This window comes from Panthera uncia, chromosome E3, assembly GCF_023721935.1.
Source record: "Panthera uncia isolate 11264 chromosome E3, Puncia_PCG_1.0, whole genome shotgun sequence".
NCBI lineage: Eukaryota > Metazoa > Chordata > Mammalia > Carnivora > Felidae > Panthera > Panthera uncia.
In genome coordinates, this window is record NC_064815.1 from 2,032,496 (window position 1) to 2,049,816 (window position 17,321).

Here is a 17,321-nt window from a genome sequence, read left to right on the forward strand (position 1 = left end):
GACACCAGGTGCTTTCCGAGGCTGCGGGGAAGGCCTGTGAAACAGCTCCCAGACGCGCGAGTCACCTGGGGGCCCAGCCAGACCCCGCACGTGGCCGTGTTTGCTGGGTCCACGGTGTGAAATAAAATCTGAATCAGTTGCTGTCATTTGGACACCCGAGCTCACATGCTAAAGTGCCTGCACTTCCGGCTCCTGTGGTGTCTGGGGCCCGCTCCTGCGCGGCGGGAGCCGGCTCAGCCACACTCCCCCCACCCGCACCCTCAGTCTTTCCCACACCCCTTCCCTCCTTGTTCTGACCTCAGCAAGCATCTGATTTGGGGACTTACCTCTCACCCTGGATACTGTGCTCACCTCCATTCCCATTTTTAAATAATACCAACAGTAATGTTACATGCCCGCAGTTAAAACACTGGCAGAAAATGAACCCATAGGCTAACAGTGGCTGTTTCTTGGTGATGTAATGGGTGTTTTCTTAGAAATACGTTCATTTTCTTTTCAGTTTTCTGCCCTTAATACGTAACACCTTGATGATGAGGGGGAGAAACGTTTTTTAAACGGCAGCTGAATTTCAGGGCATGTGCTTTGGGAACTGCTCAAAACCACCAGAATCCATGAAGCCAGTGCCCCTGCCCAGCACCTCCACTCGGGGCAAGGGCCTTCCCTTTTCACATCTCCCAGAAGGGGCTACGGACGAGACAGGCTGGGCCCAGGGTAGTCCTGGCCACAGCTGAGTAATGGCACATGGGACTTCGTTTTCCTGTTCTGTATGCTTTTATGTATCATGGCAATTCTCCATAGTAGAAAGTGGAAATATAACGTATCCCAGGTCAACTCAGGCTTTCCTTTGGGTTAAGCATTAAGAGAGGCTTAAAAAAGAGGAAAGGATAAGGCATAATCCTGTCCTCAGAGGGGTTGTCATCCCAGTGAGGGAGACCCACGTGCACAGCTGTCATTCCACTGACGCAGGAGGTGCCCCCTCGATTGGGGAGCAGGCCTGAGACCACGTTGATCAGCATTTGCCCACCCCTCCCATCAGCGCTGCTGTATGCCCCATGTGGGTCACGTGGGTGCAGTAAGACTGTACAGGAGTCCAGATCTTCGGGGAGGAATCGAACACCAGAAAATGTGCCGTAATCCTGCCTTTTGAGGACAGAAGCCTTTCTCAAATGCATCAGCCTCCCTTCCGTGGGAATGAGAGGGATACTGTGTCCTTGAGTTGGGGACAACTCATTGAGCTCTTTGACGTTTAGGACCCACAGCTCTAGGGTCACCCCTGGGAACGATTACCAGGGTACACGTAGCAGATACAGGCACAAGTCTGGTCTGTACCAGCTCCAGGATGTATGGCGGGGGAGGGGCGGGGGGGCTGCTGGAGGAAGCATCTTAGATGCATGTGTGTGGTTATGTCATTTGCCTCCTGTGCAGTTTGAGCACAGCCAGGGAAGGGATGCAGTGATGAGATTTTGCCACATTGACTTTATGCGATGAGTATTCATTGCTTCCCAGCTTGCAAAACCTGGCCATCTGATTTTCTCGGGACCCCTTAGAGGTACCCACAAGGACTGCCTCAGCCCCTTTGTGAGGCTCTGAGAGGCACCCTGAGTCACATAGGGTCTCAGGAGGCAGCGCTGGCCTTGAAACAGCCCTCTGCTCAACACTGGGCATGTGTCCCCGAGATTTACAGGTGGCTGGTTTCTCAAGATCAGGGCTGTGCACAGAAAATGGAAAGGGTCCGGGGAAAAGGTGTCAGAGGTTCACAGGCGTCAGTGTTTAGAACTGGAAGTCATTTCAGAGTGCACAGTTTGTCACAGAACACTTAAATTCCATCCTAAGAATATAAAAGCTCATGGGTATTTGATTTTCTAAGAAACTATCTTGAGATGGAAATTGGAAACATGGTGGGGGGAAAATGGGGTTTTTTAAACATCTTTATTCAAAGTAACTAAAGTTACTAAACAATCATTTAATAGCAGTTGGCCACGGGTGACCCGTGTTTCCTTAGCGATCACTGAGGCTCACTGGGCAGTTCTCAGAGCCTTTTCCCATAGGTTTGCTTGGTCAGATCAGTGGGTTCAACGGGTCGGTAGCAAAGGTATCTGATACATGAATTTCCAGACTCCTTGGGGGACTTGAGAGATGGTAATCATTTTCATAGCTCTTTATTAACGGTGAAATTCACTGTCCAACAGAAATCACATGAGTCACGTGCAATTTTAAGTTTTCTGTAGCCACTTTAAAAAAAAAACAAAGGAACAAGTGAAATTAATTTTAATCATGTTTTACTTAACTCAGTATATCTAGAACATAGTCATTTTAACATATACTCAGGATAAAATATTTCCAACGATGGTGACATTCTCCATCTTTGAAATCTAATCTCAGCTGGGATTGGCCACACCTCAGGGCTTGGTGGCCCTGCCATGTGGCTAAGCACAGCCTGTGAAATGTTGATCACACCAGCCTCTGCCTTCTGGAATTCCTCACCCGTTCTTCCATCTATAACATTGCCCAAGTATAACGTATGTCTGGCTCTGTCTTCTCTAGAGGCACTTTCATTGAGTTCCGAAATGGGATGTTAAACGTGTCCCCCATTGGAAGAAGCTGCAGCCAAGAAGAACGCATGGAGTTTCACGAACTCGATAAGGTGAGTCCCCCTGACCCCGCCTGGACTGATGTGCAGCCACGTGGCCAGCGGCTAAAGGGTGCCTTCTAAACTGCACTACGATAATCGGTATCTCCGTTTTTCTCAGAAAGAAAACATAAGACAGAAGTTCGTAGCAGATCTGCGGAAGGAGTTTGCAGGAAAAGGCATCACGTTCTCTATAGGTATCATGCATGCGGACGGGCTTCAGGAGCGGGTAATGTTTCCTGTGGGATTGCCGTGGGCCAGCGTGCTCTTAAAATAAGACTGTGCCCAGTTTGAAGGCAGGTGGGAGGATTTCGGGAGCGGTCCTTCGACAAGGAGAAAACGGCTCCTGTGTGATCAGCCCTCACGGCGGCTTGCCCAGGCTGCTGGGTTTGATTATGAATTCTCACCTTGCCGGACCCTCCCCTTGGCCCGAAATAGAGCGAGGCTGGGTAGATTCTAGAATATAGTAATATTTGAGTATCAGGGAACCTTGGCAATCAGTAGGGTTGGTTTTACAAATCAAGAAACCCAGGACCTGGAAGGAAACGGGACTTGTCTGAGCTCACACAGGTTTTATCTACACGGGCAAACTGGCGTGCGAGCGTTTCTGGTGTCTGATAGAGTTCTGCCTGTGGCGCTGGTGTCTTGGCCTTGGGTTTTGGTAGGATGCGCCCGTCAGAGGCTCTAAGGAAACGATTTGCTGGCACTCGTGAGTCATTACTTAAAGCCCCCTCATTTTACCACCTCTTGTAGGGGTACAGCTTTTGGAAAACTGGAAGTGCGAAGGGATTATGTCTGATAGATGAAGGGGTAGGTTTTTTAAATATCCTTGAGGTGTGAGCTGTTCGTCTCCCTGACGAAGGTCTGACGGGGCTTTCATTGCCCTCAACACTGCCTGCAATCCCCGTCCACGTGCTTTTCCTTTCTCCTGCAAGATGATCTACACGCCGTCTGCTTCTGGGCACTGTCCACCGAGAGCGAGCGCCTGTTAAAACCTGTTTAAAAGCTCGAGTTAAAAGCTGAATTAAGCTGTTACCGGTTCTTTCGCCAGCTTGCTTCACTCAGACCCACACGCTTGGTGAAGCACTTGAACACAGATGCGTGCCTTGTTCTGAGCTGGCAGTTTGTCTCGCTTGTAGATTTTAGGTGAAAGCATGTTGGGAAAACAACATGTCGCATGATCTAGAACCTGTCCCTAAGTAGCAAACAAGGGTAGTAAAAATCAACCTTGGCCGTCCAGTTGCTGCTGAGTAAACAACACGTTCTTTTCAGGGCCGGGCCCTTAGCCTCCTTTCTACCTTTAGCTTTTGTGTTTCTGGCCCTACAGGAGGCCAGATCAGCATTGACGTCTTTCCTGATGGATGGGACAAGAGGTACTGCCTGGGACATGTGGAAAAAGACGGCTATAAGACCATCTATTTCTTCGGAGACAAAACCATGCCGGTAAGTACCGAAGTGTTTTTTGGAGTTCGACTGTCCGGTTTGGGCTGCAAAAGGGGACATGCACAAACAGGCTTCTTTCTCTCCTCCGCCTTCCACGCTGATCCAGCTCACACTCGGTGACGACTTCTGTCCTACGTGAGGGGTGTGATTAACCGCCCTCCCCTTTGTGCTCGGACACGGGACGCCTCAATGGAGGCAGAAATTGAGTGGTTTTGAGTTCAGTACTGCTCGTTTCACATGCCTTCCAGAACACCTGCCCCAGAGCCACTGTCCAATCCTTTGTGCATTTCAAAGCCCTGGGCTTTGTCATTTTTCCACTGCATTTTCCTGCCAGGGACATGCGTTATGAGTTGGGGGCAGGAATCCTAAATGGTAGGAAGACAGGGACTCTCATGCGTCTGAAATTCAAGAAATAGCGCCAGGGATGGTTTAGAGCTGGGCATCACAGAGGTTTTGGGGAGCCACCCGGGGCTATGGGAAATCCCGGGTCCGGACTGAATCTAAATCAGGACCGAGAGCAGTCAAAGGCCACCACCAGCAGGAGCAGCACGGAGGAGGGTTTCCCCAGAGCCACAGTGGCGGCAGGACAGGTGGGCCTCGAGGAGGTCAGAGAGGTGTAGAGGCCCCAAGAGAAGGCTCAGCACCGGCCGTTCACTCCCCAGCCCCAGGCCCCTCTATGGACACCTCCCTTTCAACCCCTGTCCTGCTCTGTGCCCGTCTGCGTCCCTGTGCCGCCCGGTTATGGGAGTCCCCTTGCCTGATACCAGAGGTCCTGTTTCGGGCTCTGTGGCCATCCTGCACCCAGCCAGTGCCTCACAGATGCTGCATATGTGGAGGTTTTATCCCTGTGGTCCCAGGTCCAGAACACTCACTGCTCTGCTGAGGTTTTTCTGGGATGGACCTCCTGCCTTTTCAGCAAGACCCCCACATACAGTTTTCCAGTGTGCTTCTGAGCAGCACGGTCTCGCGTCCATCTTTCTAAATGATAAAAGTGGGACTCAGAGTGTCACACAGCTAACGACCAAGCCAGTGGCACCAGAACAAACCTCCTGCTGTTTAGGCCTGTGGGCTTTCCGGTCCAACGAGCTGCCCCTCCGTCAGGGTGCAGGTTGTGCAAGACGCTGTCCTGGTCCCAAACCACATGGCGCTGCTTGTCGGCAGCTGTGCCCTCTAGCCCGGTTCTTAGGGACAGAGAGGCGTGGCTCATGACTTCTTTTGGTGACGTGCTTTGGACGTAAGCTTTGGAAAAAAGTCTCTGACTTCGACGTGTTCGGAAAAAGTAGGCTCGCGAAACTGCACGTAGGATCTGAGGGGGGGCCGGGGGCCTCTGCAGCTGTGCAGCTCGGTGCCACTCCGTGCACCCCAGGAAGAGACCCGTTCGGACAGGTTCTCATTAGCAGTGATGCTTGTGCTGTGGGAGTGGCCATCCGAGGCATCGGGACTTTGCTGAATGGAACCCAGGTCTTGAGATAACCGGGAGCGTGCTTTCTTCGGGGAACCCTTCATTTTCTGTTCCGTTGAGCTGCTGTGCTACCACACCTCAGTTGTGCTTGCTTGGTTTTTAATCTCATCTACTTTTTAAAGGTGGATACTATTTACAGAGGTATTTTCCCCCCCTCGATTCTTTTTTACATTTACACCCAAGTTATCATAGAGTTCAAAAGTGATTTCAGGAGTAGATTCCTTAGTGCCCTTTACCCATTTAGCCCATCCCCCCTCCCACAGCCCCTCCAGCAACTGTTTGTTCTCTTTATTTAAGAGGCTCTTATGTTTTGTCCCCTTCCCTGTTACATGATTTTTGCTTCCTTCCTTTTATGCTCATCTCTTTTGTATCTTAAATTCTTCATATGAGTGAAGTCATATATTTGTCTGTCTCTGACTAATTTCGCTTAGCATAATACCCCCCCCCCGTTCCATCCACATAGTGGCAAATGGCAAGATTTCATTCTTTTTGATTGCCGAGTAATACTCCCATTTTATACACACACACACACACACACACACACCCCACATCTTCTTTATCCATTCATCCATCGATGGACATTCGGGCTCTTCCCATATTTTGGCTATTGTTGAAAGTGCTGCTATAAACATGGGGGTGCACGTGCCCCTTTGAAACAGCACACCTGTATCCCTTGGATAAATACCTAGTAGCACACTTGCTGGGTCATAGGGTAGTTCTGTTTTTAATGTTTTCAGGAACCTCCATGCTGTTTTCCAGAGCGGCTGCACCAGCTTGCATTCCCACCAACAATGCAAAAGAGATCCTCTTTCTCCGCATCCTCGCCAACATCTGTTGTTGCCTGAGTTGTTAATGTGAGCCATTCTGACAGGTGTAAGGTGATCTCATTGTGGTTTTTGATTTGTATTTCCCGGGTGATGAGTGATGTGGAGTATTTTTTCATGTGTCAGTTGGCCATCTGGATGTCTTCTTTGGAGAAATGTCTATTCACGTCTTTTGCCCATTTCTTCACTGGATTATTTGTTTTTTGGGTGTTGACTTTGATAACTTCCCTATAGATTTTGGATACCAACCCTTTATCTGATATGTCATTTGCAAAATATCTTCCCCCATTCCGTTGGTTGCCTTTTAGTTTTGCCGATTGTTTCCTTTGCTGTGCAGAAGCTTTTTATTTTGATGAAGTTCCAACAGTTCATTTTTGCTTTTGTTTCCCTTGCCTCTGGAGATGTGTTGGGTAAGAAGTTGCTGCGGCCAAGGTCAAAGAGGTTGTTGCCTGCTTTCTCCTCAAGGATTTTGATGACTTCCTGTCTTACATTTAGGTCTTTCATCCATTTTGAGTTTATTTTTGTGTCTGGTGTAAGAAAGTGGTCCAGGTTCATTCTTCTGCATGTTGCTGTCCAGTTTTCCCAGCACCACTTGCTGAAGAGACTGTCTTTATTCTGTTGGATATTCTTCCCAGCTTTGCCAAAGATTAGTTGGCCATACGTTTGTGGGTCCATTTCTGGGTTCTCTATTCTGTTCCATTGATCTGAGCATCTGTTTTTGTGCCCTCACTTGTTAATTAATATACCGTTATCGTAGAGCATTAGAAAAAGTGTGAGGGAACACCTGGGAAGCTCAGTGGGTTGAGTCTGACCCTTGATTTAGGCTCGGGATGTGATCTCACAGTTTGTGGGATCAAGCCCCTCATAGGGCTTCTCGCTGACAGCAAGGAACCTGTTTGGGATTCTCTTTCTCCCTCTCTGTGCCCCTCCCCTCCTTGTGCACGTGCTGTTTCTCTCTCCCAAAATAAATGAATAAACTAGAAAAAGAAGAAAGAAAAGGAAGAGACAGAGGAAGGAAGGAAGAAGGAAAGGTAGGTAGGTAGGTAGATAGATAGGGTGGGTGCCTGGGTGGCTCAGTCCATTAACTGTCTGACTTCGGCACAGGTCATGAACTCGCGGTTTGTCTATTTGAACCCTGTGTTGGGCTCTGTGCTGACAGCTCAGAGGCTGGAACCTGCTTCAGATTCTGTGTCTCCCTCTCTCTTTCTCCCCTCCCACACTCACGTTCTCTCTCTCTCTCAAAAGTGAATGAACATTAAAAAAATAATAATAATTAGGGGTGTTTGGGTGGCTCAGTTGAGCTTCCAACTTTGGCTCAGGTCGCAGTCTGTGAGCTCGAGCCCCATGTCAGGCTCTGTGCTGACAGCTCAGAGCCTGCTTTGATTCTGTATCTCTCTCTCAAAAATAAAAAATAAAAAACATTTAAAAAAAAAAGTTTTTTTAAAATGAAGAAAAAGTCTGAGGAAAGAAGAAAATCTAAGTCACCTGTGACCACAGCTGACCCATCTTTCCTCTTTGCAAGAACATGATCCCACAGCTGGAGTCTGCATGCTCATGGTTCAATTTTCTGCTTTTGTTCTCGGTGCATATTTTATTTCCCCGCGTCCATGAATGTTCCTTGAAGTGGAGTTTTCAGGGGCTGTGTGACCTTCTACCAGGGAGACATAGTTCATTTGCCCTTTCCTCAGCACACACACTGGGGCCGTGGGGGCCGACGTAGCCAACGCCGTGGGGACGTTCTTGCTCCATTGTCTGCCCTCTGACGCAGTCAGTGATTCCCTGGATTTGGGCATTAGCAGTTCGGCCATCTAAACCTTTCAACACAGCACATCAGCTCTTGGAACTTTAGGCACAGAACAATCCAAATACTAGCTCTCAATTTCTTCTCCTATTCTGTGTCTCGTGACAGACATTTGGAAAGCTGCTTTCTTTCTCTGCATCCAGGCAAGTGTTTTTGCTGGCTTCTAGGGAAACGGCTTTTCACGGACAGCTCTGGGGTCAGGTGCTATTCACCAGCCAAGCCCCACAGGCTCAGAGGCCTGCCTAGCAGCCACCGCCATCTGATGGGATCTGGTGTCACACGAAGCCCCCCTCGCCACCTGCCCTGCTTGGAGCAACCCCAGAGAGCAGGGGAGGAAATGCGACGTCGGCCTTTGCTTGTCCAAATCTTGACAGTCCTGGGGAGCCCTCCCTCCTGCCCATCAGCCCCAAAAACCAGGGTCTGTTAAAACTCAGCTGCGAGTGCAGCCTGGTGTGCCATGGTCTGCTGCAGGGAATGGGATGGCCGGGGCCCAGAGAGACCTACCCCACAGCCCTCTGTGAGGCTTCCTCAGGGGGCTGTGCTGCTGAGCCCCGCCCAGCCTTCCCGAACTCCCAGGGAGACAGCTCTTGCTGGCTTATCACTTCCTGGCTTCGGGACAGCTGGAGCACGAAAAACTTGACGACTTTATAGCTGGGCAGATCCATGCAGGTGATGGAGTCGTCTGTCGGCTCCTGTACGTGGGAAGGGCAGACACACAGCGGCAGGATGGGGAAGAAGCCTGCCCACCTGCAGGAGGGGACTGACCACAAGTACACGGTGGTCCGTCCACACAGCAGAACGCCCTACAGCTGTGGAAATAGCGGATGTAGACCCATCGCTGGGATTTTTTCTCAACTGAGCCCAGTAAAGTGTAAAACAGTGCAAGTAACCTGACAGTTTTGTCTCAAGGGGGTAATAATGTCTCCACACTTGCTTGTGAGTATATAAAGGGAATGTCAAAAGACACCCAAAAACGCAGATTACAGACCTCCTGAGGGGTGGGAACAGGGATGAGAGAGATCTTACCACTGTGAGAGTGAGCTGGTTTTAAATTTTGAACTACGTGAATGGGCTGTTGAAAAATAAAGCTTTAAAACACCAAACTGAGAAAAGGAAAAAAACAAATCTTTACTTTCTAAAGCACTTTCTCAGTGTCAGACGCTGAGCCGGGCACTTGGATGTTATCTCCTCCAGTCCCTGGGCAGTCTGGCAGGGACGGGCACAGGGTCAGCAGCCTAGTGGCTTCCAAAAGCCTCTCGTCACCCTCCCACATTGCCTCCAAAATGCTATTAAAACGTGCAACACTCCATTTTCCACAGACGTTAAAAAGGAAAATGTGCCTCTAAGCTTAAAAGAAGCCCCAGCAGTGCAGTGGGACGAGGCAGCGGGGCTTTGAAACCCAAAAGGCCCAAATTTGGCCCCTGCTGCCCGCACAGTGACCACACACGTCTCTGGGTGTCCATGAGCCACCGTGCCCATCAGCCCCATGGGATGCGGTTCCTCTGACGCAGTGAGAGGAAAGGGAGGTCCTCGAGGGGAGGGTGGCTACCCCAGGGCCGGCACAGGACAGGTAGCCCGACTGTGTCTCTCCCAGCAGGGGAGGCAGCCAACCAAGCGCTCACCTGGCATGAGGTTGCTCAAAGAGATGGGGGCCTGCAGGGTGGGCGACGCCTGTGAACCAGCGAACCTCGAGTTCCCGGTCCGGCTTCAGACGGGATTGCCAATGACAGTGGACTTTGGCCGTGGCCTGGGCGTCCTCACCATGCCGGGCATCTCGGCATGTTTTCAGCGTTTCAGTGTGAGATCTGAGACCCAGGTCTCAGGCAGGCGTGGGTTAGCATGGGGAGGGGAGTCCCTCGCGCCCAGAGGGGCCCCAGGAAAACCGCTGCTCCCTGAAGTCTGATGAAGGAAGGGGGACCGGGTTATGGGTTCTCTACACAGATACAGAGGTGGCACCAGCTTTCCTATGGGAAGACAGGAAGCAGGACATTGGGCAGGGGCACCACAACTGCAAGCATTTGTTGGGGTCCCTGCTCACCTGCCTGCCTTCTGGACACCAGAATCTGTGGTCCTGTTGCCCCTGGGGACACAGCCCCTGGTTGGATGAGCCCTGAAGGAGCAGCAGCCCCTGCACTGGCTCTTCTGTTGAGGGGGACAAGGTTCCAGGCCCCTCAAGTGTGTCCCCCGATACAGTCACTGATGTCTGCAAAGGCCGAGTCTCCCGCATGCCCTTTTGTGCCCAGCCCTGTCACACAAGTCTCAGCCCCATTTTGTGGGTGAGGGGGTGGACCCGAAGACCCTGAGGGTCACCCTGGGGGCATGGGCAGGACAGCGAGCCCACTTTCCCCTACACCCCAGGCTGTGGTTAGTCACCAGATTCTACCCCGCCGGATCACAACCTGGAAGTACATGGGAATCTCCTGTTTTCAAAACATCGTGACCACGGGGCCAGGCTTTTTTTTTTTCCTCCTTTTAAGCATAACTGTTAACTCTTGTAGGAAACATGAGTACAGTTATCTAAGGGCACATGTTTTTTCAAATAGATCTGACCGCTGTGACTGTTTCTATCCCCTCTAATCATTACCCCATGAGAAAGCAGCCTCATAGCGGTCAGGTAGCATGCACTCGCATCCGTCTGGCTTCCCGTGCTGTGGCCCAGTGGCCCTGGAGGTATTGATGAAGCTCCCGCAGCAACGGTCACCCCAGCCAGGGAGCGCTGCTGCCCCAGGTCTCTTAGAGCAGAGCCTTTGTCGCGCTGGCCTCTGTACCCATGGGACCTAGAAATCTGATCCGTGCTTGTTAAACTGATGTGCAGCAGGGTCTGGTCTGTCGCCACCACCGATGGGCCTTCACAGCAGAGACCCCGGGGAGGTCCAGCTGGCCCTGCCCCGCTTCCTACAGAGTTGGGCCCACCGCCTTGGACGTTCTTGATCCGTTCCCTTCTTCAGCTGCAACGTCAGGATAATCGGGGTTCACCATGACGGTCCACGGCGTGTGCAGAAATGGGGCTGGGTGGCTTGGAGACCAGACTTGGACGGAACGGGGCAGGCACTGCCTTCTGCTTTTCTGTATCATCCTCCAACCTTGGCCCTGGAGGGATTTAAGTACTAATGGGCTGTTTGCACTCAGCTGTGGCCTCTCTTTCGGGCTGTCAGGTGACACTGTCTTTTCATCCCTTCCTGCTTTGTTCCTTTGTCTTCTTTCAGAAACTGGTCTGGTCCTGGAGCCCCGGGAGAGGCTGGGCCTCCTCAGCAGGAAGGCCTGTAGTGCCAGTACGGATCCCCGCTTGGGGTTTCCACTCCTCTGGAGCCTGTTTCGATTTAAGTTTTTCTGTTTACTTTGAGAAGAACGTGTCCATGGGGGAGGAGCAGAGAGAGAATCCCAAGCGGCTCCACACTGTCACTGCAGAGCCAGACGTGGGGCTCGAACTCACGAATCATGAGATCGTGACCTGAGCTGAAGTTGGTCTCTAAACCCACTGAGCCACCCAGGGGCCCTGAGCCTGACCCTAGAAGAATTGTAGCAATTCTAGCACACTAGCTCAGTGTTCCACTTCTGCTTCTCCTGACCTCCCTCTGACGGGTTTGCAAGCTCTGTGCTGCCCCCAGGGAGGACCCCCCCACCCCCTCATACCTCGAGTCACAGAAGAGGCCGCCAGGTCCCCTGCAGGAGAGGCATTGAAGTCCGGAGCTTGGTGTTGGCACGTGGACGCTCCTGCCGGCTTCGCTGAGCCGAGGTGGCGGGGAGGGCCGGCGCGCTCCCGTGGTGTTGTGACTCTGGACCTGGTCCCATCGGGCTACTTACGCAGCAGCAGGGCCCGTCCTTCCACTCCACAGACGTCTCCCTCCCCCACCGGCAGGGCCCCTGGAGAGTCACCAAATTAGCCATCTGTCAAGTGCACGTACTGCCCCGCGTGGATGTGGTCTCTGAGGAGGGACCGACGTGGCAGCAGCAAACCCTCCGGGCTCCAGCGGCCGCTCCCCCAGGCAGTGGCGTCCGCCCGCGAACCCTGGCTGTGTGGCCTCCCGCCTGCTGTGCTTCCTCTTCTGCGCCCTCCTCTCCCATCCGTGCTCTGGCAGGAGAATCTGGAAGGTGACCCGATCGTGTCCCCAGGTTGCCGCTTTCCGGGTGGCTTCACAGAAAATCCCGAGTCCTCACCTCCACCCCCTGGGTGGGCCACAGGCCACGGAGCCGCCTTCCCAGACATGGCTCGTCCCCTCCCTTCCTTCAGGCTGGTGCTCACGGGGGCCTCCCTCGTCACCCAGGTTCCCTTCCCCTCTCTTCTCTGCCCTACGGGCTCCGTCTCCTGTCCCCTCCCAGCCCCAGCTGCGAAGGCGACGGGCGTAGGTGCTCCCCAGGCTTGTTGGGCTCAAGTGTGAACAGGGACTCCTCTCACGTGAGTGAGCGACAAGAGAGCAAGCGTGTCCCAGGTAGATAGTTGGTTTTTCTGGATGGCGCCCGAATCTGTACTGTGTCAGCTTCTTCACGCGGGTCTTTACCTACCGTGCTGGTCCTGAGGAGAACGGGACTGACTTTAATGCTAAGGATTCCACCAACCGGTCTCGCGTGGACTTGCTGGAGCAGCCCATGCTGCTGTGAGGTCAGCCATCTGAGCGATCCGGACCCCTTGACGGCACCCGGGTTGGCAAGGCGGGCGCAAGACCCCGGCAGGTCCCCCCGTCAGCACTGGGCAAGGACAGTCCCTAACGTGGCCCCAGGGCCTCCTCACGTGACGCTTCTGCCTGGCGCACTTTGGGCCCCGGCAGTAGCCCCTCCTGCAGCCTGGGGGAAACGAGCGCAGGGGTGACCTCGGTGTCCGTCAGTCCTTTAAAGGGAGGTCAGATTCTCCTGTACAGTCTTTATGAGAAAAAGCCCTTTTTTCTCTCCACTTGTTTTCATCAGATTATAAACTAAGTGATTTTCCTAGGTTTTGTAGACTGTCCAATGTCATGAGGAAAATGGAGGAACTTGCAGGAGAACAAAAGCAGGGGCTTTCCTGCAGCTCAGGGAGGGTGGGAGCGGCTGGACTACGGGGGGGGGGGGGGGCGCGGTGTAGTGGGGGAGGGGGCGACCCACAGCACGGGGCCCCCTAGCCTTGCCCTCAGCTCCTAGTGGCGCCCCAGGCGAAGCAACACGTGGACGCCTAGGGCCGCAGGAGCCCCAGGCAGCTGCTGACCTGGTGACCGCCCCCACTCCCCACCATTCCAGCAGACGGTGGGGGGGGGGGGGCGGGTGGCAGGGCCAGGCCCCACGGCACCCCCAGTCAGCAGTGCAGCCGGGATCTGCACCCGGGCCTGGCTCTCGCTCCAGCCACAGGCACCGTTGAAGTTTAAACGGATCGAAGTCACATGAACCGAGTTCCCCCGTCGCCCCGGCCACGTGCCGCCCAGTGCTCAGTTGTCACCTGTGGCTGCTGCAGGCTCGGAGACGGGCGTGTCCACGTGGTCCCAAGTTCTAAAGGCAGCACCGCTGTGGGCTGTGTGTCCTTGTGACCTGCGAGGACAGCTCAGGCACGGTCCGGGCAAAGGACGGCAGACGGCGTGCTGTCACCCGTGCTTGCTTTACAGAAAAATAAGCCTCACATCTGCCCCGGAGCATCGCGATTCCTTTCAAAGGCATAATTACACGTTCCAAGCTAGACTGGAGTTCAAGAGGAGGTGACGTGGGGCGCCTGGGTGGCGCAGTCGGTTAAGTGTCCGACTTCAGCCAGGTCACGGTCTCATGGTCCGTGAGTTCGAGCCCCGCGTCAGGCTCTGGGCTGATGGCTCAGAGCCTGGAGCCTGTTTCCGATTCTGTGTCTCCCTCTCTCTCTGTCCCTCCCCCGTTCATGCTCTGTCTCTCTCTGTCCCAAAAATCAATAAACGTTGAAAAAAAATTAAAAAAAAAAAAAAAAAAGAGGAGGTGACGAACCCCTTCTCAGCAGTGACGGTGCTCATGCTGTTCCTGTCCCGGGAACCAGGGACTGCCGTGAAGGAGGCCCGTCCCTTGTTTCTCCCGCAGCCCACGCCTGGCGGTGCCCACATCTGCCTTCCTGTCTTTGCAGGGCGGGAACGACCACGAGATCTTCACTGACCCGAGGACCATGGGCTACACGGTGACAGCGCCCGAGGACACCCGCAGGATCTGTGAAGAGCTGTTCTCCTAGCGCCCCTCCTCCGAGAGGGCAGGGGTCCTGCCAACAGGCCTCCCTCACATGCCAGGCTCCCCACACGGTCCGGCCTCGGGTACCCCCGGCCCTGGCGTTGCCGGAAGGAGCCAGACTTGTCACGAACGGCCTGAAGGAACACCTCCAACCAGATTTCGCCCCCAACCCCGAGACTCAGACCCTCCATCCATGCGATCATGGTACTTACGGTTTTCTGGGGACACTTCCCCATCATCCTAGGATGATACAAAGAACGAATGTGCCCGGCCCCTCCCTCTCGATGGTCTTGTGCAAAACGTACCAGGCGTTAATGTCTGGACCCCCGGTGTCAGTACCGCAAGGGGGATTTGGTGGTGGGAAAGGACAGGATGTTTACAGCCGTCCCACCCCGGGACTGAAGTTGAAAATCACCTCCCGGAAGTAAAGCTCCTGCCTGAGGGTCACCTGGGGGTGGAGGGGTGGCAGGGGAAGGGGGGGTGTTGAACCAAGGGCTCCATGGTGGCCGCTAAGTGACCGCTGACCCCAATGGCCTCATACCTCAGCTGGCCTGGGGCGCAGGGGAGCCCGGATTCACCACACTCGGGGGAGCCCATGGCTTCTCTGACTTTTCCAGTGCGAGGGGGACGGGAAGGGACAGGCGGTCCTGCCCCCACGTGCAGGCCCCGGGCTGGGCTGAGAGAGACCAGCCCCGGGCATCCTACTTCTCCCTGCTGTGCCCGGCAGGCTCCCCAGGGGCCTTACCTCGACTTTCTCAGGGATCACAGAAGAGCCTGGAGGGTTCCCGGAACGCGAGCGGCCTGCTTCTCTGCAGATCTCATGAACCTGCATGCCCGCTCCGGCCTCCCCCACACAGTGACCTGAGGGGTGGGAACAGCCCGGTGGTTGGGCCCTGACCCTCACCCCTGCTTTGGACTTCAAGTGGAAGGCAGCCCCAGGGCCCAGCGGAACAGGCCCTTCCAGGGAAACGGTTCACATGTCACCTTTTAGAACCTGGACGTGTCAGGACCCACAAACCCTCAGTCCACGGCACAGCCTCTGCACGGGGCCCGCAGACCTGACCGGGCGTCTGCACACACACACCACCACCTCCACCCCCACCCCCGCCAGGTGCTTTCATCTCCACCAAAGCGGCTTCCGTCCAAGCCTGCTGGGGACCCCCGAGGCCTGTCTCCGCACTGTCCGGTTGGGGGCAGTCTGCCCGCATGACCACACAGGGTGACGTGGCACAGTGGTTCCCAGGACACAGCTACCCTGTGGCACCTTTTGTTGAATTTTGCAAATGATATTGTAATGACCTTTCACAATGAAAAGAAGCAAAATTAAAGTGATTTTATTGTTTCCTATTTCTCATTCTGATGACTTTTTCTTCCTTTGTCACACGAATGGCGAAGTGAACGCTTAGCTGTGGTATCCTCTCGGATTCAGGAAAGAAAGCCCAGCCCGTGCAGATCCAAAAGCCACCGTTTGTGACACTCTGGTTCCCGGTGTTTCTGCAGGGGCAGGGCTTCGCGCATCCAGGCCTGCCGGCATGAGCTTTCCTGCCCAGGGGTAAGGACCCACGATTCCCTGGAAGGTCCCTTAACTTGCTACAGCAAAGAGAGACAATGGAGTCTCACTCAAACTTGTCCTAACCTTTTTAACTGGAGAGTCCTGCCGGGGTGCCCTGAGGCCAGCAGGCTGGGCCCTTCACCTCCCAGGCCTTCCCTCTGCACTGCCTCCTGCCCTCCCAATGCAACGGGGACACATAAGGCAGAACAACGTGTGCACGTCGCTGCCGGGACTCAATCCCTGGCTGTGCCGCAGACCAGCCGGGGGACTCAGGACCGGTTCACCCCAGCTCGTCTGCTCGTCTGTCAGGTGGGGTGCAGCCCTACCTCTGTGGGGGACTTAAAGTACCTGCAGCCGAGCTACTACTAACTGAACTAGCCCCCAGGAACCCTGCAGGGCAGGCACTGTTAGTCCCCCTCCCCCTCCCCCCGGGGCCGGGCAGGGTGGGGAGGGGGGTCCCTCAGCAGGCAGGACGGACACCATCACAACAAACCCACATCACAGCTGAGTGTTGAGCAGGAGGGAGGCAGAGGTTGGCCCTGGACTCAGCGGCCGCGAGGAGGGCACACCCGGGGCTACTGGAGGGAGAACCCCCAGGAAGGCCGTCCTCGCCTGGAGGGAGGCGCCAGCTCTCCATCCCGAGGGAGGGAACGCGGGTCTCGGGGTCCGCAGGACGCCCTGCGAGGTCTCTCCAGCCAGCGGGCGGGCGGCCCCTGGACGACAGAGCTGGGCCCATCTTGCAGATTCGGGCAAAGCGGCGGAGGCCCTGAATCACTTCCTCTCCAACCGCTGCTTCCTCCTGCTTAACCGCTCTTGTCCTTGGCCCGTCGGGCCACTTGCCCCCCCAGCCAGGCCCCGGGCTCCCTCCCACCACCGCTCAACCCTTCACTCGGAGCTGGACTGGGGGACCCTCTCCAGGCTCAGCACCCCCGTCCGATGTCGAGTGCGGCGCTGGGACACGTCTCCTTGTTGTGAATAAATGCCTACTTCAACTTCTCCCTACCCAGGTTCAAGGGGCTGACTGGACGTTTCCCCAGTACACTTTGAAAATCAGTACCACAGTAAAAACATCCACTTCTGCACTAATAAAAATGATCTACCCGCCCTTTGGAGACGCTGGCCGGCAAGACCGTCCCAGCCTGACCCAAAGTCCAACCCAGAACGGCCCAGCCTCCGCCCGTGGCCCTGCATCTCCCCGCTGCGCTCCCGGACAAGGAGACCACAGGCTTTCGCACCTCCTGCTTCCCGACTAACCTCTGTCCGCCGGCCCTGCCTCTCCCTGCTCCTGCTCACGCGGGAGACATCCAAATGCATCAACATTTAGCCACAGCTGACGCAGTCAGTGGCATTTTGCTCACGCAAAGCCACCCTCTGCTGCTAAGCCGCCCTACGCTGGAGAATGTGATGATTACAGAAAAGGGGATGATCCCACTCTCTTATTCAGCAGCCACAAAAGCCAGATGGTGGAG

The 17,321-nt window shown here is 54.5% G+C and overlaps 1 protein-coding gene and 1 long non-coding RNA gene across 3 annotated transcripts in view; one reads left to right on the forward strand and one right to left on the reverse strand.

The window, feature by feature from the left end:
• PMM2 (phosphomannomutase 2) overlaps nucleotides 1-14,742 on the forward strand; it is a 29,582-nt gene extending 14,840 nt beyond the window's left edge. Inside the window, exons 5-8 of the mRNA XM_049638210.1 lie at nucleotides 2,545-2,644; nucleotides 2,751-2,826; nucleotides 3,957-4,072; nucleotides 14,203-14,742. Coding sequence (XP_049494167.1) covers nucleotides 2,545-2,644; nucleotides 2,751-2,826; nucleotides 3,957-4,072; nucleotides 14,203-14,304 — 394 coding nt within the window. The 3' untranslated portion in view covers nucleotides 14,305-14,742. The remainder of the gene's footprint in view (nucleotides 1-2,544; nucleotides 2,645-2,750; nucleotides 2,827-3,956; nucleotides 4,073-14,202) is intronic.
• LOC125927863 (uncharacterized) lies at nucleotides 1,828-13,179 on the reverse strand. Of its 2 annotated transcripts, none has more exons than XR_007459477.1 (3): nucleotides 11,793-13,179; nucleotides 8,664-11,469; nucleotides 1,828-2,231 (listed from the first exon to the last, which is right to left on the reverse strand). It is a non-coding gene; the product is annotated as an uncharacterized LOC125927863 (long non-coding RNA). The 2 variants fall into 2 exon arrangements; XR_007459478.1 differs by adding an exon at nucleotides 7,844-8,137 and having other exon boundaries at nucleotides 8,664-13,179.
• Nucleotides 14,743-17,321: the final 2,579 nt, after the last annotated feature.